Source organism: Protomyctophum bolini (assembly GCF_963924005.1).
Source record: "Protomyctophum bolini genome assembly, chromosome: 7".
In the NCBI taxonomy this organism is placed as follows: Eukaryota; Metazoa; Chordata; class Actinopteri; order Myctophiformes; family Myctophidae; genus Protomyctophum; species Protomyctophum bolini.
This window is the reverse complement of record NC_137868.1, coordinates 39,587,490-39,613,668: the sequence shown is the minus strand read 5'-3', so window position 1 is coordinate 39,613,668 and position 26,179 is coordinate 39,587,490. Positions and strand designations below refer to the sequence as shown.

Sequence of the window (26,179 nt, the reverse complement as noted above, 5' to 3'; positions counted from 1 at the left end):
CTACCAGAAACACCATGACCTTCTTTATGGTACGCTAACAGAAGCACCATGACCTTCTTTATGGTACGCTAACAGAAACACTATGACCTTCTTTATGGTACGCTAACAGAAACACCATGACCTTCTTTATGGTACGCTACCAGAAACACCATGACCTTCTTTATGGTACGCTAACAGAAACACCATGACCTTCTTTATGGTACGCTACCAGAAACACCATGACCTTCTTTATGGTACGCTACCAGAAACACCATGACCTTCTTTATGGTACGCTAACAGAAACACCATGACCTTCTTTATGGTACGCTAACAGAAACACCATGACCTTCTTTAAGGTACGCTAACAGAAACACCATGACCTTCTTTAAGGTACGCTAACAGAAACACCATGACCTTCTTTATGGTACGCTAACAGAAACACCATGACCTTCTTTATGGTACGCTAACAGAAACACCATGACCTTCTTTATGGTACGCTAACAGAAACACCATGACCTTCTTTATGGTACGCTAACAGAAACACCATGACCTTCTTTATGGTACGCTAACAGAAACACCATGACCTTCTTTATGGTACGCTAACAGAAACACCATGACCTTCTTTATGGTACGCTAACAGAAACACCATGACCTTCTTTATGGTACGCTAACAGAAACACCATGACCTTCTTTATGGTACGCTACAGAAACACCATGACCTTCTTTATGGTACGCTAACAGAAACACCATGACCTTCTTTATGGTACACCATGACCTTCTTTATGGTACGCTAACAGAAACACCATGACCTTCTTTATGGTACGTTACAGAAACACCATGACCTTCTTTATGGTACGCTAACAGAAACACCATGACCTTCATTATGGTACGTTACAGAAACACCATGACCTTCTTTATGGTACGCTAACAGAAACACCATGACCTTCTTTATGGTACGCTAACAGAAACACCATGACCTTCTTTATGGTACGCTAACAGAAACACCATGACCTTCTTTATGGTACGCTAACAGAAACACCATGACCTTCTTTATGGTACGCTACAGAAACACCATGACCTTCTTTATGGTACGCTAACAGAAACACTATGACCTTCTTTATGGTACGCTAACAGAAACACCATGACCTTCTTTATGGTACGCTACCAGAAACACCATGACCTTCTTTATGGTACGCTAACAGAAACACCATGACCTTCTTTATGGTACGCTAACAGAAACACCATGACCTTCTTTATGGTACGCTAACAGAAACACCATGACCTTCTTTATGGTACACCATGACCTTCTTTATGGTACGCTACCAGAAACACCATGACCTTCTTTATGGTACGCTAACAGAAACACCATGACCTTCTTTATGGTACGCTAACAGAAACACCATGACCTTCTTTATGGTACGTTACAGAAACACCATGACCTTCTTTATGGTACGCTAACAGAAACACCATGACCTTCTTTATGGTACGCTAACAGAAACACCATGACCTTCTTTATGGTACGTTACAGAAACACCATGACCTTCTTTATGGTACGCTAACAGAAACACCATGACCTTCTTTATGGTACGCTAACAGAAACACCATGACCTTCTTTATGGTACGCTAACAGAAACACCATGACCTTCTTTATGGTACGCTAACAGAAACACCATGACCTTCTTTATGGTACGCTAACAGAAACACCATGACCTTCTTTATGGTACGCTACCAGAAACACCATGACCTTCTTTATGGTACGCTAACAGAAACACCATGACCTTCTTTATGGTACGCTACCAGAAACACCATGACCTTCTTTTTGACAATTGGAGTCAGGCCCTGTGTGTAGGTGAGACATGACCTTTGACCTGTGTGTAGGTATGACATGACCTTTGACATCTAAATGTATCGATAGAAGAGCAGGGAGACAAAATGCAAACACCCCTAGTATACAAGTTATACTGTATTTTAACATTCTCTAATCTCTACCATACAGATTGGACAAAATCATATTTTATTCACGGAAAAAGTTCCATAGTGCCACTTTTCGTAGACTATTACACAACATATTCACCGGCTAACTTATTTCACTGATGAAAAATAAGGCTAAACTAAGCTATGATGACTATTGACAATTTTGTCAACAGACACAAACAAGGAGGGACTAGCGGAGAAGATAGTCAGTAAAAATAAACCCAAACATGTTCATTATCAATAAAATCTGTGCGTGCGTGCGTGCGTGTGTGTGTGCGCATCTGTGAGTAGGTGTAGGTGCCTGTTATTTGGATAAGTGCCAGTTTCAGCGCCATAGCGACATGTGTTCAGTGTTTTTCGGTGGTTTTGGCTTCAATCTGTGTGTGCGTGCGACGTGCGTGCATGTGTGTGTGTGCGTGCGTTGTTGTTTTCTTTACGGCCGTTAGTGCTTGTGTAGTTAAGTGGCTGACTGCCTGTGTTTGCTTACATCAGCGCTTCAGGCATCTATGTCGGCATCTGTGTTTGTCAAGTGTGTGCGTGTGCGATATGTGTGTGCACTGTGCGCATGTGTGTGTTATATTTCGACTTAACATACGAGCGCCTGTTTGCTTCCACTGTTTGTTTACTGTAAGCCTCTGGCTGACATATATACTGTATCACTGCACACTCTCTGCCTCCGTCTCATTTGTGTCTGTTCACACATCCTGTAATGCAGTGTGGGCCGTGAGGATGTTGCAAGAGGGCCCCCAAAAGATTGACAAAACGTTAAAAATGTTTAACCCGTTTAGACCTGAGGCAGATTCCACAAATGCCTTCTAAATCAGTCGTTCTCAATCTTTCTCGTGTCAAAGACCCCCAAATTGATATTAATTTGGCCGCCGGACCCCCTCATCTGAAAATGTGTTGTGCCAGGGACCCCCAGAAGAGGAGATTTTCTAAAAAAAGAAAAGAATGTAAGCACTTTAAAGATTTTTCGAAACTGTTGTGACACGCTGTGAGCTTGTACAGCTGCTATTTTTGAATTGCCAACACTAAAATCTAAAATGACGCAGATGCTTTCCCGCTTTTACTACGTTAATGATAGTAGAATATTAACCTGAAAATCACACCCGTGTGAAGTGAGGGGCGCTCTAATCATCGTACAGCATGGTCAAGAATGGTAGTCCCTTATTGGCCAAGGGTTCTCACTGACATACAGTATATGGTGATTTGCTTAGACACATATGACGTAAATTCTCCGTTCATTGTCAATGGCATTTTGAATGTTTTGTTCAGACAACACAAACATTAAAGCTGTATATAGGAGGCGCTATAGCACCCCTCAAACACATTTTACATATGTGTAAAAAGTATCTTTGTATGTCTTCTTTACAACCTTGAAAAGTGACTTTTCACTGTGATAGCAATACATATGGACGTAGTTCCATAAAGTGAATTTTCACTGTGATAGCAATACATATGGACTTAGGGTCGATTCATACTCCTATTTTAGAGCCGAATAAAAGTCGGTTCGGCGCTGTAGAGCCTACAATTTGACGTCATTTGAGGTTCGGGGGGGCGGGTACCGTCCTAAAGTCGGCTCTTCGGTGCTACTGAAATTTTCTGACGAGCCGAAATCATTTCGGCACTACAGCGCCGAAACAGGAGTATGAATCGGCCCTTAGTTCCATAATGATCCAAGGTGGAACACAATCGATTGATTGATCACGAGAATAAACATGATCTGAAAATGCTCTTTTGCAGGTTGAGAACGACAAGTAAATAAACGACGAGTAAATAAATACAGTACAATATTTAACTGTAAAGGGACGTTCACACATGAGCACTATAACCAGAAAACTATAAAAATACAGTTTTAAATATCCTTCTAACGGGTCATTTGTGAAGACGACGACTATAAATATGTGGTTTAAAGAATCATTCTAACTCCAAAAATAGCGTCCACGGTTTTATAAACGATCGAAGCACGATCGAACAGACATGCAACATCCGACATCTGTGATCATCAATCTGTCACTCAGTGCCGCCGCTAGGCATACATACGCACTGTACGCACTGTGCGTAGTGCGCCACGGCGCACCAAAATGACCCAAGGCTCATTAATTGGCCGATGACATTTTCTCCGCTCTCGACGTGCGTGCGTCCTCGAGTTGCATGCATGACCATGCATGTGGATCTATACTCAAAGCTGAAGTGGCCCCTCCTTCCCACCCGGTCTGACAGCAAGTTTAAAGTGTTATTGGACAAATGAAACAGTGAAAGTAGATGATCTACAGTACGTGCAAACACGTGTCCCTCCGTCCCGCAATACATTACATAGGGTCATAGGTCATTTTTGCATGCTCGCACGCATGTCACTTTTCTTTGTTTGGGGAGGGGGGGGGGATATTATGACCCGTCACCCTCGGAAGGTTTTGTTGAAAATATCCGATCGACAAGCTCACAACGCGTGATCATCAACAGTGAATCCATTATAATAATAATAAAACTTTATTTATATAGCACCTTTTTTGACAGTGTCACAAAGTGCTTTTAACAATATAAAAACAACAGTGTTACATAACAATCATTAACAATAAAACGGCAGGCAGAATAAAATGACATTATCAAGGGGATTAAAAGCAAACATTGGTTTAAAAAGGCTTTCCTATAAAAGTGGGTGTTTAATTTAGTTTTAAAAATAGCCATTGGTATATAAGGTACTCTGTAGGTCCTGATGAAGATCACTGAGAGGGATCGAAACGTTGACGGTAATAAAAATAATGATGCTGCTGTTTCTCCTGCACCTGGACCTGGATGTTTTTCAAGAGTTGATCCATTCCCCTCATATAACCCGCCTCTCTCTCTCTCTCTCTCTCTCTCTCTCTCTCTCTCTCTCTCTCTCTCTCTCTCTCTCTCTCTCTCTCTCTCTCTCTCCTCCGTTCACGTTTTTCTTTGTTCTTCTTTTCTAATCTCTCCTTTTCATCTCCTGCTTAGTTTTTCCCTCGACCTTCTCTCCTCTCAGCCACATCCACACATTCTCACTCGGTTCTCTATTCTAATGTGGTTTATTTATCTTCCCGATGACCTTTCTGCTGCCTCTGTCTCTTGCTCTCTCTACTTTCTCATTCCTTTTCTCTCTTTTATTTTTTTTACCAATCATCTCTGTCTCGTTTCATTCAGTCAACTCTGGCCGAAAAGAGCACCTTTTCACTTTTTGAGATGAGCCATTCGAACACTTCAGGCTTTCCTGTACTTTCTAATGCCTTGCTAATTCTTCTCTTTTGTTACTGAAAACAAGTGACATTTTTCGACACTTCTTTTTATTGTAGCAAAGAATCTGAATAGCATTTATATAACGGCACCTTTGCAAATGCCCTCCTTTTTCTCACTTACAATGTTCTTACAATTTACTGACAATCACACTGTCTTACCAATGACATGACGTGTGAAGTTCTCAAATGGCACAGTATGTCTCCTCTCCTCTCCTCTCCTCTCCTCTCCTCTCCTCTCCTCTCCTCTCCTCTCCTCTCCTAACCACATTGATTGATTCATAATATTATTGAGGACTTCTAAAAGAACAGCAGTATAATACGCTATAAATGGATGCCACAAAACATTCTAAAGGCTAAGCTATCTCTATTGTAGTTCATTCAACTTTGAACAGTCAAACAACTATAGACAAACAACAACAGTGCAGATGTAATTTAGGCGACGAGCGACCAGAATGTCACTTCATTGAAGCATGGTCACAGAAGTTTCATTTTAAATTGTCTTATATAAGCATTGTGGTCCAAAAATAAATAAACGGTCGCAGCGATATTGTCAGGGATTTGTCGTCTAAACTGTCTCAGAAATTTGTAATAATTCGACGGCAGTAACATTAGCGTTTTCTCTCAAACAGTTGATTCAAACCACCGCGATCATGGGAAATGGATAGGAAACTCCCTGGCAATCAAAATGACTAAAGCGATCTTTATAATATTAATACTTTTTTACATTTGAGAACCACTAGTACTAGTTGGACTCCTAATGTTCCATAGTGTCATAATAAATATTATTCTGATGAAAACCTGGAGATTGACATACAGTAATTGGGTCTTATGATCAAAGTAAGAACATCATAATGGTCTGTAAAACAGAAATTCAAAAATGTGCCACGGACACATGTCCGTGTACAGACATATTTGTGACCCCTGTATTAGAGGTTGTGAGCCACTCTGCTACACTGACAGACCAAATCTAAACGTGGAAACAATTCATGATAAAGCTCACCTCCTCTCCTCTCCCCTCCACGACGTCTCCCATGCAGAACTCGCGCTACCAGACGTACCAGCGCATGTGGAACTACATGCACTCCAAGCAGCCCAGCGTGTTCGTGAAGAGCACGGAGGAGGGCATCGCCCGCGTGGTCAACTCCAAGTACGCCTTCCTGATGGAGAGCACCATGAACGAGTACTACCGCGGCCTCAACTGCAACCTGACGCAGATAGGAGGCCTGCTGGACACCAAGGGCTACGGCATCGGCATGCCTCTGGGTGAGGATATGAACAATGATTATGTATATTTATATATATCCATATTGACCCATTTTGACCTGAGATCAGATTCTAAAAATGTATTTTTCTGAAAGTTTTGACAGTTGACAGTTTTCTGAAAAAGCTATGTTTCTATGTCAGTTGTTCTTCGGTTTTTCAAAGATAGCAGACCTACAAGCTCGTAGTGCGCCACTCGGTGGCGCGCTATGAGGTTGTAGATCTGCTATTTTTCAATAACTAAAGCATAGCATAATGCTAACACCAAAAGAGGTTCCCACCCAAAATGGGTTATAACACGTAAATTGTATGCACTACTTGATCACACTACAGCGTCACACAAAAGCAATGAAAGTAGCAGATCCACAAGCTCAAAACGCAGCGCGAACTGAAGCCACGCGTTTTGAACTATAGCCGATCTGCTACTTTTGAGTTTTTAATCCTGAAAAAGAAGGGTCTTGGATATATGAGCATTACATGGGTGGAGTTAATGGGGGTGCCCCCTGGCAAAAAAAATGTTTTTTTTTTGTGTTTTCTTTTACCCCCTGGGGTTGAGAACCCCTGCTTTAAGAGACTATGTTACACTATGGTTACAAATCTGCCGTAAAGCAGGTCGTCTCTGGGTGACTAACGTGAGTTGTTAGTCACTCTTATGTAAATGCTGCTGTGTTGTTATCCTGCTGAAGCTTTTCAGCAAACTTTACTATTTTGATTATAATCATGTGTGGACATTCGAGACATATTACAAAGATGCCCCCGCCAGCCAGCCCCGCAATTAACTTATTTCCGCAGTTTTCTAAAGTATGAACTATAAGGCAACACTGACAGCAAGGTAAATAAACAAACCTGCAGGATTGCAGTGTCCTGTCAACGCCGGTTTCTGACTGTAGGAGGCTTCCACCCGAAGAGACGATATTATGTGACACGTCACACTGTGATTATTGTGAGCTTGTCGAGAACATCCCCCAAATTGGTGTATTTGGGGGTCGATTTTGTGCAAGGGACTCGCATACGAAAATTGCGTTTAAGAATTTCAAATCATAATTCCAAATCATAATGTTGCCAGGGACCCTCTGGAACCCCCTCAAGGACCCCTGGAGGTCCCTACTTTGAGAGCCTCTGCTCTGATCAATGTTGCTATAATACGGCAGCTTCGGCCATAATCTCAGTCTTTATCTCTCCCTAATCCTCTCTCTCTTTTTCTCCTATAATGACGTCACACACACTCATCTGTGCAATCTCCCACTCTGGCTGTGTTCTCTCTCTCTCTCTCTCTCTCTCTCTCTCTCTCTCTCTCTCTCTCTCCCCCCCCTGCTGTTTCCCCCCCCCTCCTCATCTGGTGGCGTTCCTTTCCTGCTCTGACTTCACCCTCCACTCTATACATCATCTTCAACTTCTCTCTCTGTTTCCATCTCGGCTCAGAGGACTTCTTGCCTTAAAGAATCTGGTCTTGGCTCTCAATGGCTTAAAGCTTGGACGCTTCGATGCATGGGACTCCGCTCTCCCGCCCCTCATCGTCTCCTCACCACTTCCACTATCTTTACATGTAGGATTAACCACTTGGACCCTGGCATCCCGATTCTGGGGGGAACGCTCATAATGTGTCGGCAATTTTTGGGAGATTTGGTTTTATTTGGTTTTACGAGTACCACCTAAACCCCAGCACCCGTATTTTTGGGAAAACTGGAAAGATGGTTAATGTAAAACAAAAACACTCTAGTACGGAACCTGTAACCTGTGTCCTGTCCTGTCCATTCAGAGAGGTGTAACGCTGTAACCTGTGTCCTGTCCTGTCCATTCAGAGAGGTGTAACGCTGTAACCTGTGTCCTGTCGTGTCCGTTCAGAGAGGTGTAACGCTGTAACCTGTGTCCTGTCCGTTCAGAGAGGTGTAACGCTGTAACCTGTGTCCTGTCGTGTCCGTTCAGAGAGGTGTAACGCTGTAACCTGTGTCCTGTCCGTTCAGAGAGGTGTAACGCTGTAACCTGTGTCCTGTCCTGTCCATTCAGAGAGGTGTAACGCTGTAACCTGTGTCCTGTCCTGTCCATTCAGAGAGGTGTAACGCTGTAACCTGTGTCCTGTCCGTTCAGAGAGGTGTAACGCTGTAACCTGTGTCCTGTCCTGTCCATTCAGAGAGGTGTAACGCTGTAACCTGTGTCCTGTCCTGTCCATTCAGAGAGGTGTAACGCTGTAACCTGTGTCCTGTCGTGTCCGTTCAGAGAGGTGTAACGCTGTAACCTGTGTCCTGTCCGTTCAGAGAGGTGTAACGCTGTAACCTGTGTCCTGTCCTGATGCGTGTCCACTGCAGGCTCTCCGTTCAGAGACGAGATCACGCTGGCCATCCTGCAGCTGCACGAGAACAACCGCCTGGAGATCCTGAAGAGGAGGTGGTGGGAGGGGGGCCAGTGTCCCAAAGAGGAGGACCACCGGGCCAAGGGTCAGTCACCGCATGGGACTCATATCTCCTATTTTCCTCTCCATTTGGGCCAAAATAGGGATGCCAGGATTAAAGCACATATAAGCAGTTTTCTCCTCACATAAATAAATAAATAAAATAAACGTAAAAAAACATTGCTTATGTCATAAGCAATGTTTTTTTACGTTTATTTTATTATATTCAGACGGCTAACAATGTTCCCAAAGAAATTCTCTGTGAATAAGTCTGCCTCCAAAACTATTATTTTATCTGTCAGAAGAAGTCATTGGTCGAGAAAGTGCGAGCCCGCTTACTACTACTAACCAATCAGGGTGCCTGATTGTCATAGAGACTAGATTTTAGGGAACATTGTAACAATATTTCGATAGAGTTTTTGGAATGCCTTCTTGTCATATTGTACTACAACCGCGTGACATTCTCTAATGGGATTGAATGTGATTATGATGAATATTCACTTCTGTAATTACAGATTAATGTGCTTATGAAGTGCTTCACGTGTTTACTCTACCTACGCTTTTCATTTGACACTGTGTGTGTGTGTGTGTGTGTGTGTGTGTGTGTGTGTGTGTGTGTGTGTGTGTGTGTGTGTGTGTGTGTGTGTGTGTGTGTGTGTGTGCGCGTGCATGTGCGCGCACGTGGGTTGTAACCATTGACGCATTGAATATCAAAATGCCTTTTAATATAAAAGACTGATGAAGGTCCGACTGCGGCCTGCCAGTAACCACATGAACCCCAGCCTCCTATAGAGGGTATGTGTGTGACATCATCATCTTACCCGGAAGCTATGCAGGAACGCCTACTGAGTGGTAGCCTCGGAAACCCAGACGTTTTTATTTCCAGGGAGAAAAGAAAGTCTGGGTCTGAGACTCTGAGTCCACTTCAATTCGGCATAGAGTAGCGCAAACATTGCTCACTCTCTGCTGATTTCTGATCTGATGTTTTTGCAAATGTTTTATGTTGTTAAAAACTGAAATTGTTTTCTTTAATGCAAAACAAATGAAATCACAAATACAATATTGTTGGTGTCCCTCCGTCCCTCCTCATTCAGGCCTCATTCGTTTGAAGCACGGCTGTTTCAACAAATCAGATTTCTTCCTCAAAAACGACCTGTTGTATAATACATGTTCTCCATGCCTAGGTAAACCCACTCCCCCTGCTGGACAACATTTCATTCTGCCAGGAGGGTTAGAATGAAATGTTCAAACGAGCATGATGGAACGCCTAATCAAAACATAGAAATCAGCTCCTCTGTTCTCCCAGAGCGCAGCCGACTGACTGGGTTGCTAGGCTAGCAAGTTTCTTGGGACATTTGCGGACGTAGTGGCTACCATCTGTCATTCATTCAAATTATGATTTTCTCAGCGAATATCTTAGTTTTAAGGGTAACTTGTATAATTGCAATATTAGACTTGAGGGTGTACTTTACCATCATTAATGCACTTCTGCGCCGCCTTTCGGAACTCTCCCTGAGTTCCTAATTAATGACGGTGAACCACACCCTCTCGTGTGATATTGCTTGGAATAGAATATTGTTGGTGACTGGCGTATACCTCCTCACTCAGGCCTGGGCATGGAGAACATCGGCGGTATCTTCGTGGTGCTGATCTGCGGCCTCATCATCGCCGTGTTCGTGGCCATCATGGAGTTCCTGTGGTCCACGCGCTGCTCCTCCGCCGCCGAGGCCGACGAGGTACGCCCCTCCCACAACACCTGTCCTCCTCCTCCTCCTCCTCCTCCTCCTCGCCACAGACACACCCCAGTAGGTCCCCACGGCGACGCGCCAATCCCCGTGCCGCTTATGCGTGCGTCTTATCGTGGCGCGTGTGCAGTGGTGGTGGTGGTGCACGCGTGTTTTGTGTGCGCGTGTTTTTTTTGTCTTCTTTTTTTTGTCTTGTTTTCTTGGGCTTTCTGCGTTCTGTGTGTTTGTTCTGTGTGTCAACGTAATGGTGTGTGTATGTGGAGGGGGGGGTGTACGTGTGGGGGGGGGGGGGGGGGGGGGGTTACGCGTGCTGGTGTTCCATGTGTTTATTGCATGTAAACAATTGAGGAATGATAATGTTGTTGTGTGCCCCCTCCCAAAAAACGAAAAAGAAAATAAGAACAAAAGAAAAGAGAGATGATAAATTCGAAGATGAAAGAAATTACTCGATTACGCAATTTGAGCTGCATGCCCTTGCCTGCAATTAAGCTATCGTGTTTTGGTTTGTTTTTGTAAGTATTGGTGTTTGCCATTATGAAATGAACAGTGTACTATATAGTGAATGTGAGCTATAAATTACAGTATGGGTATATAAGCAATATTGAGATTATGCCAAAGGCTCTCAAAGTGGGGTCCAGGGACCCTCTGGGACCTTCCTTGGAGGGTTCCAGGTTGTCCCCAGATAAATAATTGATAGTTAGATACCAAGTGGACCCTTTGCTTCCATTTGTGCACTCTCAGAGTTATGGATTTGCTTGAAATCGAAGAGGTTTGAGAGCCACTGGGTTATGCCAATATTTTCTAGCACAGTAGTATGATCTTTTTGTCCCTGGCATTAAATGTCCCGATGTATCTTCTTTTACATGCCTCACTTGTACGCTGGTATCCTTCGTTTCACCCTCTGATAACCCCCCCTCCATGTGTCTGTCCCCCCCCCCCCCCTCTCAAACACACCCCTCCTGCCATTAGAGTCTGTTCTCCGACAACGAGTACTGTGTCTGTTTGTGTGAGCACAATGGTTTTGTTTACTCTCGTCATAGTCGGGGCTGCAACTATATTATTTTCTTAGCGATTGTTCTATCGACTGCTTCTTCGATTAATCGAATAATCGAGAGGAGCTTTTAAAAAAATATATGTCAATGAATCAATCACACGAGCATTGTTTGTACTAAAACAGTTTAAATGGCAGATCTACAGGCTCACAACCTGTCACAATGTCACGTATTGCACCCGCTTCGAATGTCGTCAACCGACAATCACCAGTGTATGTTCTTATCTGGAGGACCATGCAATGAAGGCAATGTGGACATTTCCACATACCATACTGCCTCCCACGAGTAGGCGACTAGGACATGTGAAAGTGAAATGACATAGTCAAAAAAAACAAAAAAAACATAGTGAAAATGACTTGCATGGATGCTAATTAAGACTGATATGAGCTTAGGGGACGAGACGATAAGACTGATTATGAGGTCCCTAACCTCATATCAGTCTTATCGTCTCTAGGGACCTCATATCAGTCTTATACCGACTCTATCTCTAACCCTAACCTCAGTCTTAACCGGCCACATAAGTCCCCTAAGCTCATATGAAGGCCGGACTTATACGTGGACTTACGTGGCCGGTTAAGACTGAGGTTAGGGTGTTAGAGATAGAGACGCTAAGACTGATATGAGGTTAGGGGACTTACAGTTACGACTAAGGCACTTAGTTTTTATTTATAATTTTATGTATAAGTGCAGAACAAGGAATGTATGCTTTCTCCATCTTTGTTGAAGAAAGGTCTGGGCAAATTATGTTTTAGTTTATTTTATGCCGGTGTTCATTTTTTGTTGGCTAAGACTAGATTAAAACGAAATAGTTTAAGTAGCCTATAGGCAGGCCTAAGGTTCAATGGTGTGTTCAAAGACTGAGCTTAAATCAGAATTTGCTACTATAAGAGTAACACTAAGCCTAAGTTGCTAAACTACTAGTCGAGTTACTAAAAGTTTCTAAATCATATATTTAGATATTGGGCTATATCTTGCGCCTTATCCCTTATCCCTAAACTAATTTGCCATTTTTTACTATTTAAAAAAAAAACCTTTTAAAATAGTTCAAATAGCCGATCTACTAGCTCGCAATGTCTCGATGTAGATCGGCTAGTTGAACTACTTTAAAAGGTTTTTTTAAATAGTGAAAATTGTCTAATTCGTTTTGGGATAAGGGATAAGGGATAAGGGATGGAGCCCCCAGTGTCTGAGGCTAAATCTAGTACCCTCTGAGGTTGATGGATTAGATTTAGGGTTTGCAGTCACCGGTAGTAATAGTTGGACAACGCGACAAACGCCACGTCGGACGTTGGCTGCAGCCAACAACGTCGATATGTGTAAATGTCCATACTGGCTGCATTGCATGCTGTTGATGAGGGCTGATGACGGAGATTAAACCATCCGATGACATCCGAAGCCGCTACGTGTTGTGACCTTTTTTAATTTGGTTTGTTTATTTATTTTTATTTTAACCTTCAACGGAATGGCCAAAACAGCGATTGATTATTAATCGATTATTTTGTCAAATTATCGATTAATCCCCTTTTTTTTTCGTAGCAGAATATTTACTGTTGCACCCCTATGTATTAGTTGATCTGAGATGTGTGGGTGTCGTATGTCTGTGTCAACGCATCCTGTGCAAGTCGCTCATGCTGTTGGAATGTGGAAAGATGTTTTGCGTGCGCGAGTGTGTGTGTGTGTGTGTGTGTGTGTGTGTGTGTGTGTGCGTGCGCGCCTGTCTTTGTGCGCCTCTGTTTGCAGGCCTGCCTGTCCGTCCGTACGTCCGTCCGTCCGTTCATAGTGCATATACATGGCATTTTATTTGACATTTTAAAATCAACACATGGTGTGTTTGTATTGTAATAACTCTCTCTGCTCCTCCTTGGATATTCTCCCATCTATCTATCTATCCACCTCCACGCTACCTCCCCCCCCCCCCCCTCCCCCAACCACCCCCTTGTTTCTCTTTTCAACATTATCCCTCCATCTCTGTTGGTCTCTGTCTCTTCCCCATGGTCCTGACCGCCTCACCGCACCTCACTGTGTGTCATGGCCTTTCTGTCTGTACTGCCCTGCTTTTTTGCCCTTCCTTCCTTCCTTCCTTCCTTCCTTCCTTCCTTGCTGTCTGTTATCCTGCCTCCTCCCTGTTTCTACGTCTTCTGCATTGTCCCGCCGTTTGCCTATACTTTGCTTCTTTCTGTGGCTCCCTCTCCTCTCCTCTCCTCTCCTCTCCTCTCCTCTCCTCTCCTCTCCTCTCCTCTCCTCTCCTCTCCTCTCCTCTCCTCTCCTCTCCTCTCCTCTCCTCTCCTCTCCTCTCCTCTCCTCTCCTTCTCCCTCTCCTCTCCCTCTCCCTCTCCCTCTCCTCACAGGTGTCTGTCTGTCAGGAGATGCTCACAGAGTTCCGAAACGCCGTCTCCTGTAAGAAAAGCTCCCGCTCCCGCCGCCGCCGGACCCTCAGCGGCTCGGCCGCCCTGCGCCACCACCCGGCCCGCGTCGCCCTGGGGGCCCCGCGGCCCCTCCGCCTGGTGCGGGAGATGCGCCTCAGCAACGGCAAGCTGTACAGCGGCTCCGGGCCGCTGACGGGCGGCGGAGGAGGCGGAGCAGGAGGCGGAGCAGGACCCTCAGACCTGGGCCCTGGGCCTCAGAGGCTCCTGGACGAGCCCCTGGGGGCCAACGCCGCCGCCTCTCCTCCTCCTCCCCCCACCCCGGTGATGCTGCCGCTGTCCCGCGGCGGCTGCACCCACGTGCGGATCTGCCAGGAGTGCCGGAGGATCCAGAGCCTGCGGCAGCAGGGCGCCGGCCTGGGCTTGGCGAGCTCCACCAGGATACCCCCGTCCTCCTCGGCGCCGCTGCCCCGGCTGCCGCCGCCCCCGCCCCCGTCCTCCTCCAACACAGACAGCGAGGGCGCAGGAGGAGGAGGAGGAGGGGGGGGGCCCTGCAGCCCGAGGCGGCTCCGCCACAGCCCCCCGCCTCACACGCCCAGACCCGTACCACCCCCTACACAGAGCAGCACTGCCACAGACCTTATGCTGGGAGACCAGGACTGAACTGCATGTGGCAGCGGGAGAGAGGGGAGTGCCAGGCAGGGCCCCGAGGCAGGGAGGGGGCACGTTACACTATGAGCTGCTTAGAGAAACACCTGTACGTCTCTGTGGAGTTTATGCTGGGAACTGAAAGACAGGAAGATATGGAGGGAGGGAGAGGGGACGGAACATGAGATGAACTCTATGGAGGGCAGCCAGAGACACAGAGACCCTTTCTCCAGCCGAGCATGAGTATCGACTTTTCAGATGACTGCAAGTGTCTACAGTGTCTTCTTAACCACTGGTTCTCAACCTCTGGTTCTGGGGACCACCAGGGGGTCCAAATGGAGCCTTATACGGGTCCATTTAGTTCCATTTTTGTACACTCTCACTGGGGATTTTACAGTGTAGTTTGGGTTCTCGGAGATGAAAGGTTGTATCAGATGGGGGGGGGTCCGTGAAAGAATCACTGTTGACCATGCTTAAAGACTATAGTTTGACCTGTGCTGGACGTTGCTGATTGAGATAAAGCATCGTGTTGTTGTACTATACCGGCTGACATAGACCCTCCCCTTTATTCCTTAATCCCCCCAACATTCACCGTATGATGTGATTGTTCTTCACAGTCAGACACTTGTCTCGAGGCTAGCTGTACCTCTCCGGACATACAGTATAGCAAAAGGGAGCCTTTGTGGAAGACATGCAGGTACAGTACACTGTTGTGATCTTAAAACGGCAACAAAAGGACAGATGCAGAGATAACTTCCTGTTGTTGTTGTTTTTCTTTTGGTTCATTTTTTGTTTTGCTGTCTTTCTCGTTTTGTTACCATTGTTCTAAGTGGGAATTACAGAGAAAAATAAAGACCATTTGTGACAAGTGCAGTGGATTGTGACATGCTACGGAATTGCGATCGAAAGCTAATGGTGTGGAAGAGATGTGTGTCCCTCCCTGCTCCTCCTGTAGCTGCTTTATAACGGTGGGTAATGTTACAGGAAATGGCAGAGAAGTCCTTTGGGTATTTGCGTTTTGTGTCATGTGTGGGTATGCGTGCATAAATGTGTGTTTGTCAGTCAGTAATTGCCTAGCCTGAAAGAGCCCTATGCTTTTCTGGGCATAGAGGGGCGGAACAAATTAGCGATGGAAACCGACGGCAACCTATGAACCCGCCTCCCCTATGGACCCGTCTCCCCTATGAACCCGTCTCCCCTATGAACCCGTCTCCCCTATGGACCCGTCTCCCCTATGAACCCGTCTCCCCTATGAACCCGTCTCCCCTATGAACCCGTCTCCCCTATGAACCCGTCTCCCCTATGGACCCGTCTCCCCTATGGACCCGTCTCCCCTATGGACCCGTCTCCCCTATGAACCCGTCTCCCCTATGGACCCGTCTCCCCTATGGACCCGCCTCCCCCATGAACCCGCCTCCCCTATGGACCCGTCTCCCCTATGGACCCGCCTCCCCCATGAACCCGCCTCCCCTATGAACCCGTCTCCCCTATGAACCCGTCTCCCCATGAACCCGTCTCCCCTATGCACCCGTCTCCCCTATGGACCCGTCTCCCCTCACCCCCGCTCCTCTCCTCCTCCCCTCCTCAAAAACAACCAGTAATAATAATAATACATTTTATTTATAAGGCGCCTTTCAGGGCACTCAAGGTCGCCGTACAGATTAAAAGCAGTACAAGAACACAGTTAAAAGCAGGAAAAAAATAAAACTAGGGCACAGCCTGCAGCAGAAGACACTAGAGGTCACACAGAGTTATAGGCCTGCCTAAACAGGTGGGTTTTGAGGTGAGTTTGAAATATAGTCCATGTTTCTGATGTCAGGGGGGAGGGAGTTCCAGAGGTGAGGGGCAGAGCGGCTGAAGGCTCTTGAGCCCATGGTGGAGAGACGGGCTGGGAGGACTTTCAGGGTGAGGGAGGAGGCAGACCTGAGAGACCGGGTGGGGATGTTGACGTGGACAAGGTCATACAGGTATGGGGGGGCGAGGTTATGGATGGCCTTGAATGTGTGGAGAAGGATTTTGAAGTCGATACGGTATTTGATGGGGAGCCAGTGGAGTTGGTGTAAAACAGGGGTGATGTGACTGATGACAGGGGTTCTGGTGACGATACGGGCAGCAGCATTCTGGACTAGTTGGAGTTTATGGAGGAGTTTGTGGGGGAGACCAAAGAGAAGGGAATTACAGTAGTCCAGGCAGGAAGTGACAAGAGAGTGAACCAGGATAGCGGCACTGTGGGGAGTGAGTGAGGGGCGGAGGCGGTTGATGTTTCTGAGGTGGAAGTAGGCGGATCGGATGGTGGTGTTGATGTGGGTGTGGAATGAAAGGGTATTGTCGAGGACGACACCCAGACTCTTAACCTGAGGGGAGGGGGAAACCGAGGAGTTGTCAAATGGTGAGAGTGAAACCAGTGACGTTGGAGCGACGTTATTGGCTTAGCAAAATACAAGGTTCACCCACTATGCCACTTTTCCTGCTGTGCTCGCCCAGGCTTTTTTTCTTTTCAACACAAAACGCCTACGGTTTTCCGAGGCTAGTAATTGCCCAACGTCGTGAGACCACCCATGTGGCCTGTGATTGCACCATTCTCATCCCTGTGTCATTATCAGACAAACGGAAGCAGAGAGTGAGCGAGGGGCTTTGAAATGTGAAATGAATGTTCCTCGTTATCCCCCCCCCCCCCCCCCCACCACCACCACCACCAGCTCTGTTCACACAGCATAAAAAGATAGACCGAGAGAGAGAGAAGCGGAGTGGGGTTGCCTTGCCACTGTATCTGAACGACAAATCCTTAATTGAACTACTTCCATTACTAGATTTGTCCTGGTCTGGTGATTGTGTGGGCTTCTTTTAGCCGGGATTCATTAGAGTGCCAGCAGGGCTTAATTCTCCCCTCTTTAGCAGACGGATAGACTTTGCTGCCAGAGTCGAGCATCGTAAACACAGCCTCCAACGTACTCATTTATATGCTTTTAGTTGTGCGCGCTGGTGTCACGAACTGAATAGCAGATCTACAAGCTTGTAGATCTGCTATTCGGCATGCAAAAGCAGTGAGCAAACGATGTAAAAGCAGGAGCGGAGAGCAACAAAAGGCTTTGATAGAAATGGATTTGGTTGTATTAACAGGATTTTCACTCGGGCAGAGAGGGGGAATCTGTTCCGTTTCTTAGGTCTTGGTGTCATTAATGATGTGCTTAATGTCGTATGCAGCCGCTGGTTCAAAGCCAGTTTACTGTGCCACGGTACGGTCACCATGATAACAAGTCCCAAGCGTGAATATTCCTGTATCTTTTCTGCATTTTGCATAATGATTCTCTGTTGGATGTTATATAGCATTACCAAACGGGGATTATTCAATTTATTATCAAACTGCGCCACTATATGAGGGGGGAAATATATATCGTTTTTCAAAGAAATTGCACACGGAGATGGAGCAAAAACTACTAGCGCTTATAGGCAATCATTTCTTACAAAGTGGGACTTTTATGACTACTTACGTTGCTGCTTCATTGACTGTTAATAACCCCTTCGTCTGAGTTTGGGCTTGTATGATGTCTGTCTGTATTTGCCGTATTTGTCATGCTATCTGTGTATGCTAAACTGTTAATTTACGCAGGGGGCACCGACATGGCCTTTTCTATTAAATTAGGCATTTTCCAATGAAAAGAAAGGGTTGGTTTAGGCTTTGATGTCCCGTAAAATGAGTGCTAACAGTGTTTATGCTGTTCAAATGATTAATGTCAGCTGAATCAAGTCAGGATTTGACGTGACTCTTTATCAGCAGAACGCACACATGCGCACACGCACACACACACACACACACACACACCCCCACACACATGCACGCACGCACACTCACACATTCACAGAGACACATGATACACTCCAAGTTATTATTTTTTTGCGTCACGTTGTTAACCCCCAGGTTCTATTGAACATCTCCAAGTCTTCTCTGTCATAGGAGACCTGATGGGCAAAAGCAGCACGTCGTGGATGCATATTGCATTCATTATTTTGGATGTCTTGCAATAAAGACATTATTAAGAGGAGGGCATGGAAAAGAGAGAGGGAAAGGTAGTTCCAAAATACAGGAATTTGCACTGGTACACCGTAAAATCCTGAGTTTAAATTTAACTTTGATATGGGTCCATTTTTCACATTCTCATATTTAGATTAACCACATGAACTCTAATATAATCTAACCTGACCTACAGGCTCACAGTGGGTCACTCAAACAAAAACAAAACAATTTCTGTTCTTTCCTTTGGCATTTTTTTCAGATTTCTATACTAGTGCTAAATGGATTATTAAAACAATGTCCATGAATATTAATATAATTAAATTGTTATTATTCCTACTGAAGACAAGAGGTGTGTTGGCCAGTGGTGTAATGTATAACTATAGGCCTACATTTACTCATGTACTACCATAGTACCTACTGTACTTCAGTGTACAATTTTGAGGTACTGTACTTTACTGGAGTCCAATTTTCAATACACTACATCTCGGAGACAAATATTGTAGTTTTTACTCCACTACAATCATTTGAAAACATTAGTTGCTAGTTACTTTGAAGATTTTAATTATTACAAAACATACATTTACCATTTTAACCGTATCCTTTGGCTATTTTGAAAATAGATCTACAAGCTCACAACGTGTCGAACTAAGAAAAGCTATAAAGCTCTACAGTGTATATTCTGACAGAAGTCATTGGTAACAGGGGTCTCCCCATCTCTCCCCATCTTTAGTAAACTAAATGTAATTTGAGGTTGGAATAAAGCGAAATAAATATAAAAACATGGAGAGACCTCGATCCACACAGATCATTTATCAGCTTCAGTTTCATAGTGTTCCAGTTCCATGTTTTCGGGCTCGTTTCTTTTCACTTGTGTGTTCATGTATCCTGTATATAGAGTTCTCTCACCGAATTCCATCACATTGGTTTCCCGACCTGGAAATGTATTTTCTGTACACTGAAGAGAGACGGGGAGAACACTCTTCGATTTTCGCTAAAGCATAACATAATGCTAACACCAAAAGGGGTTCCTTCCCAAAATGGGTTAAGTCACTCATTTTAAGTCCTACTTTCCAAACAACTTGGTGGTTAAGAGCTATAGGCCAGACTCACCACAGCATGTCGTTGTTGAGTCACAATAAATTCATAGTCTTGATTTATCGCCGGTGGTGAGGTGACCACCGCTCCGGTGTTGAGCTGACCACCGGAGCTGAAATAACGTTGAGCGGTGTCGAGTAAATACAGAGAGAAGGGCTGGAGCGGTGGCGGTGGTTTGCTCTTCACAGCGGCTCGTGACGTCATGCTGTATGTGGTTGTCACCTCGCCACCGAAAATCCAGACTATGTATGAGCCTTAATTCATTACAGCTCCGGTGGTCACCTCACCACCGGAGCGGTGGTCACCTCACCACCGAAAATCCAGACCATGAATAGGCCTTAAGTGGCATGTCAACAAAATAACAGGGTATACAAAGAAAACAATGTAATACTTGTTGATACTTTGTATCATTTGATGTTTACCTGGTCAGGTAAACATCAAACCTAGCATCTGTCTAAAGGACAACAGCACTATCTAAATAACATGGGCTACTTAACATCTGCACAGTGCACACAAGCAACATAACATGAACACGTACGTAACCAACATGCAGTACATCTGGATATTATAATTTGCATATTGGAAATAAGAAACAGGAAGTGATACAATGAGGTGATAGCTGGCTATCTGCCTTAGGTTATGTATATTGTGCCATATTGAAGGACGTTCATTTATTATATTGTATTCATAGACAGATGGAAAGGTAAGTGCAAGACAGTACACAGTAAAATCACAATTAAAAACACATTTAATTTGTCCATTGAACTCTGAGTGTTTTTTCTTTTCTTTTGTACACACTGTGCAGGAGTGGAAAGCTTGCTTGGGTGCTATACAGTATGGTGTATTTATTGTCAAAGTGAGTGAGGCCGTAGGCTTCTGTATGTGGCGACGCACTGTTGAAGAAACGCCTTCAAACGGAACTCACAATAATTGCATTGACGGTGGCGTGACGGAGCTTTACTTCCCGAAAGAAGGACAAACAGAAGCAGAAACTTCTTCAAACTAAAAAGAAAACGGAAAGGGAAATGCACAAGGTATTTTGCTTTCAATGCAGCTTAATTTGGAACTAGACAGTGGCACCCAGCACTGAACTATAGTGACAAAGAAACTGACACAGTGGGAGCCACGGTGCCACCTACTGTATGTATGGATGCACTGCGGCGCGACAGCTTGACTAACAACACTGCAGAGCTCATTACGGTCAATTCCAGCCGAGTTCCAGACTTAGCACCATGTAATAATTAATCTCTGAAGATATGTGGGAGTTCTAAAAAGAGTGCTGAATCGCTTTATCTCCATTCAACAGGTCGGATGGCAAGAGGCCAGAGATTGGTGCAGCTATGAATGTAGAGTTAATTAGGCCTACTTCTTTGTTGAAAGATATTCATAACTGTTTTTTATTGTCATGATCCGTTGACCATGATCCTTGCGCAGTAGTAAGCATTATGGGCCGGGAGTGGGCGGTGGTGGTCATTTCGGACAATAAAACGAGGTGGATATGAAACTAAAATCCAGATCTGTCTGAAATATTAATACAAGGAGAGGGGTGTCTCAACTCTATTCACACTTTTTATAATTCAGCTTACTGTGGAGATGGTGGAACTTTTTACTTTGAAATGTTTTGTAGTTTCTGAGTTATTTAACTTAAACGCCCAATGCATTCTCAATGGCAATAGCACAACCTATTTAGGTGCATCTTTGGTGGACATGTTTGCCTGAAAAGGGATCTTTGAAATGTTTCATAATTTTAGAAATATAGTGCTTTTAAATTTGAGAAATGTACAATGGGGCTCAATGGCAGACACACGGGTTTCTAGGTGTAAGTATGTAGGACTATAGTAGCATGCCAAAGTTTGTTCTATTGCCATTGGGAATGCATTGGGCGAGGTCACTTTTTGACCTCTTATTCCCCTCTAAAAAAAGAAAACTAATAATAATGGTTGTATTGTGTGTTCCATTGCTATCATTGTTTACTTTTGTATTTCCTTGGTAGAGTGAAGTTTTACAAGCGACTGTTGTTGGTTGTTTTTTTATTGGTGCTGATCAGTGCTGAATGACAGCTTCACGTCCTCCCAGTCAGCCCTCCCCCACGTTGTACCAATATAATTCTCTATAAAACCTGACACGGTTAATTTCTTCTTTCTTTCACTGTCTTCTAAGGGCTGCATAATATACAGCATCTGTTGCTGTCGGGCAGAAATCTCCATGTCTCCATATTCTAACGATTTGTGCTTTTCAACAGCGGCACGTGAAAGCATCAAAAGTAGCAGATCTGCAAGATTTCATTTTGAGCTTGATGATCTGCTACTTAAGCTTTTTTCTCTTTTCTTATTCCTGAAATATAACAGTTTTCGACATATGAGGATTCCACCTGACAGACGATTTAGAATTTAGAGTGTAATGCATTGTCTATTCAAATGTCACATTCCTCAAAGACTTAAATCTTGTGTTTGTCGTGCAAAACTAATGCTTGCAATGGATTCAGAATCATGAATACTGGTAACCTAGTTTGACACGTTACATGCTACTTAAAGCATAATTAAAATTAGACATTTTTGCCTTATGTATACTGTAGATGTTAATGGTACCCAAATTTCAACCACTGAATTGACCATGATCCAAAATGTATATAATTAACTTTAATGATTGGTGCAGGCAAATGAGGAGATACGGTGCTGTTTCTGACAGACAGACAGACAGACATTGTTAGAATTATAGTATGATGATGATGACGACGACGACCCTAAGGATCATACAAAACCTTTAATGAATACTGCATACGGACAAATCTTAGATTGACTGGCCTAATGACTGATCAGCTCTATAACAGACATGTTATGCAAACATTTACAGGTGCATGAGCATATGGGAACAGACAGCCCTATGAGGTACATGAGCATATGGGAACAGACAGCCCTATGAGGTACATGAGCATATGGGAACAGATAGCCCTATGAGGTACATGAGCCTATGGGAACAGACAGCCCTAGAAAAATGCAGACTAAAACCAACACTTTACTATAGATTTCTGGATGATATATTTGGGATATGGGAACATGGCAAAGAAGAATTCCAGGAATGTATTGATGTGTTAAATAGCCATCATATCCCTATCAAATTTATGTGACGCACACGGAAATGATTGACTTTCTTGATGTCACAATCTTCAAGGGCCCAAACTTTAACACAAACGGGAAACTAGACTTAAAAATATTCTTTAAAGAAACAGACACTCACGCCTTACTACACAAAACGTCATTCCACCCACCGCACTGTTACACAGGGATAGTCAAATCACAACTGCTAAGATTCCATAGGATTTGAACGCAAGGAAGTGATTTCAAAATAGCCTGTAAAACGCTATTTAATATGCAGACTACGAGGGTACACCAGGACATTCCTTCGAAAAGCTCACAATACCTTCTTAGATGAGAAGAGTGCGGGATCAAGGCCCAAAATTGGCCCTGGTAACCAATTATTAAATGGGGTTTCTAGGTGTAAGTATGTAGGACTAGTAGCATGCCAAAGTTTGTGCTATTGCCATAGAGAATGCATTGGGCGTTTAAGTTAAATAACTCAGAAACTACAATACATTTAAAAGTAAAAAGTTCCAGCATGTGTCTCCACAGTAAGCTGAATAATAAAAAGTGTGAATGGAGTTTCTAGGTGAAAGTGACTTTTGACGTGCCTAGAGCTGCCATTGAGCCCCATGTTAAATGTCTCAAATTTGAAAGCACTATATTTCTAAAACTATGAAACATTTCAGATTCCTTTTCAGGCAAACATGTCCACCATAAGATGAATTGCGGAGTGTTCGCCCAATCCTAGGGCTCCTTACATTGTCTCCTCCAATCAAATGGTCGCAGACCCGGACCACTTCCTTGTTTACAACTGGATGAAATACTCTGGCCTGTTTTAGATTTGTAGTGATTCTTCAACTTCATTTTCTTCATTTTCACAGTTTTTTTTTAATATAATTGATCATTCTAGATCACTGCTAGATCCGTAACAAAATAAAGTGTAAATTTGGGGGTCCTTGACAAGAAAAGGTTTGGGAACCACTGTTGTAGAGGGACTATAGAATAGATAGATGTTGATAGTATTAAGTTAGTTACTTTGACAGTGTACAAATGGAACCGGTTTTCAGCAGTTCAAATGAGGTACAGAAAACCGTATCACTCCCAGGCTGATCTGGGGGAAAACTCTATGAGTTTATTTGTTTAAGAACTAACAATCAATTGAAAAATATATTCTGGATGTGACACTTACAAGCTGAAATAGTGCAGTTGGTAGAGCATTAGACTAAAGATCTGAAGGTCCCTTGTTCAATCCCGGCTTTCGGCAGTTGAAATTAGGTACAGAAAATCCTATGACTCTTAGGCTGATCTCACTGGGTGAAAAACTTTATGCGTTTTTTTGTTTAAGAAGTAACAAGTAACAGTCAATGTAAAAATAAATGCTGGATTTGACACTTGCAAGCCGAAATGGCTCAGTTGGGAGAGCGTTAGACTGAAGATCTAAAGGTCCCTGGCGCGCAGGGTCCGGCCCATTCCTCTCTGTTATGTCATATGACGAGCATTTAACTTTTAATATCACAATTATTGTAGCTAATCTTTAACTGAATCTGGAAGTATTCCTTTATTAAATGATTCTTCATAGTCTGGAATTGTAACTGATCAATTTTCTTTTGTGACTTTCGCCTTTATTTTATATGGAGGGACAGTCAGTGGTGTAAACTTTATTTATATAGCACATTTCATACATAAAATGTAACTCTGTCACATTCTGTCTCTCCCTCAATCTCCACACTGGCCTCCCATAATATCCCATTCCAGCACACCCAGTTCCATTTACACACCTGTCAACTACCTAATCAGCCCAGCAGTGAACACTTCTCCAATCAACCTGCTCACTATAAAACTGGACTCAGTACAAACACTCATTGTCAGTTCATAACCTGTGTCACAGATGTCCTGCCTGTTCATGTGTTGACTTTGATGTCATTCTGATTCATGCCTGATTCCTACCTGCATTCCCCTGTGTAAGATATCTCGTAATTCTTTATTAAATACTTTATTATTATACTCTAGTTTGTTGTGACTTTGCTCCTGGGTTCAACTCTGTCTGCATCCTTGACAACTAAAGTACTTCACATATTAAACTTTATTTATATAGCACATGTCATACATAAAATGCAACTCAAAGTACTTCACATGAAAATAAAATAAAAAATAACAAGCAGCGGAATGCCAGAAACAAAAAGTAGGTCAATCTACAACTAGCAAATAAAAATAGCAATACAAAACTAAAACATTAAAAATGGTAAGGAAATTTGTATTGGATAATACATTTTAAATTGATATTATTAGATATTCAACTTTATTGACATTTATAATTAAATTGGTGTCTTTACACTGTAGAATCCATTGTTGTTTGTTTCTGTTGCTTAACTCTGTTGCTTTAACTACATATAAGTGTCTATTTGTTTGTCTCTAAATGTTTTGATGAATTGAACAATGCCCTTTGTTCAATTCATGCCATACTATAGCATGCCGTTTTTCATCAATTTTGAGGATTTGAAGAAAATTCAAAATTTCAAAAAACATGGGTTATAGCCCATCGTTTTTTGAATTTTTGAAAAAATGTTATCCTCATTTTTCATCATTTTTGAACATGGGCTATAGCCCCTACCGTACGGCATACTATAGCACGCCGTTTTTCATCATTTTTGAGGATTTGAAGAAAATTCAAAATTTCAAAAAACATGGGTTATAGCCCATCGTTTTTTGAAAAAAATGTTATCCTCATTTTTCATCATTTTTGAACATGGGCTATAGCCCCTACCGTACGGCATACTATAGCACGCCGTTTTTCATCATTTTTGAGGATTTGAAGAAAATTCAAAATTTCAAAAAACATGGGTTATAGCCCATCGTTTTTTGAATTTTTGAAAAAAATGTTATCCTCATTTTTCATCATTTTTGAACATGGGCTATAGCCCCTACCGTACGGCATACTATAGCACGCCGTTTTTCATCATTTTTGAGGATTTGAAGAAAATTCAAAATTTCAAAAAACATGGGTTATAGCCCATTGTTTTTTGAATTTTTGAAAAAAATGTTATCCTCATTTTTCATCATTTTTGAACATGGGCTATAGCCCCTACCGTACGGCATACTATAGCACGCCGTTTTTCATCATTTTTGAGGATTTGAAGAAAATTCAAAATTTCAAAAAACATGGGTTATAGCCCATCATTTTTTGAATTTTTGAAAAAAATGTTATCCTCATTTTTCATCATTTTTGAACATGGGCTATAGCCCCTACCGTACGGCATACTATAGCACGCCGTTTTTCATCATTTTTGAGGATTTGAAGAAAATTCAAAATTTCAAAAAACATGGG

At 43.4% G+C, this 26,179-nt stretch overlaps 1 protein-coding gene across 2 annotated transcripts in view; it reads left to right on the top strand.

Annotated features, from left to right (window-relative positions):
* grik5 (glutamate receptor, ionotropic, kainate 5) overlaps window positions 1-14,679 on the top strand; it is a gene marked incomplete at its 3' end in the record, with an annotated part of 84,513 nt that extends 69,834 nt beyond the window's left edge. The window contains exons 16-19 of one of the 2 annotated variants that reach the window (XM_080767667.1): window positions 6,245-6,470; window positions 8,774-8,902; window positions 10,465-10,592; window positions 14,002-14,679. In XM_080767667.1, the coding sequence (XP_080623793.1) occupies window positions 6,245-6,470; window positions 8,774-8,902; window positions 10,465-10,592; window positions 14,002-14,679 (1,161 nt within the window). Of the gene's footprint in view, window positions 1-6,244; window positions 6,471-8,773; window positions 8,903-10,464; window positions 10,662-14,001 lie in introns of both variants that reach the window. The other variant, XM_080767666.1, reaches the window with a different exon arrangement.
* Between the last annotated feature and the right edge of the window lie 11,500 nt (window positions 14,680-26,179).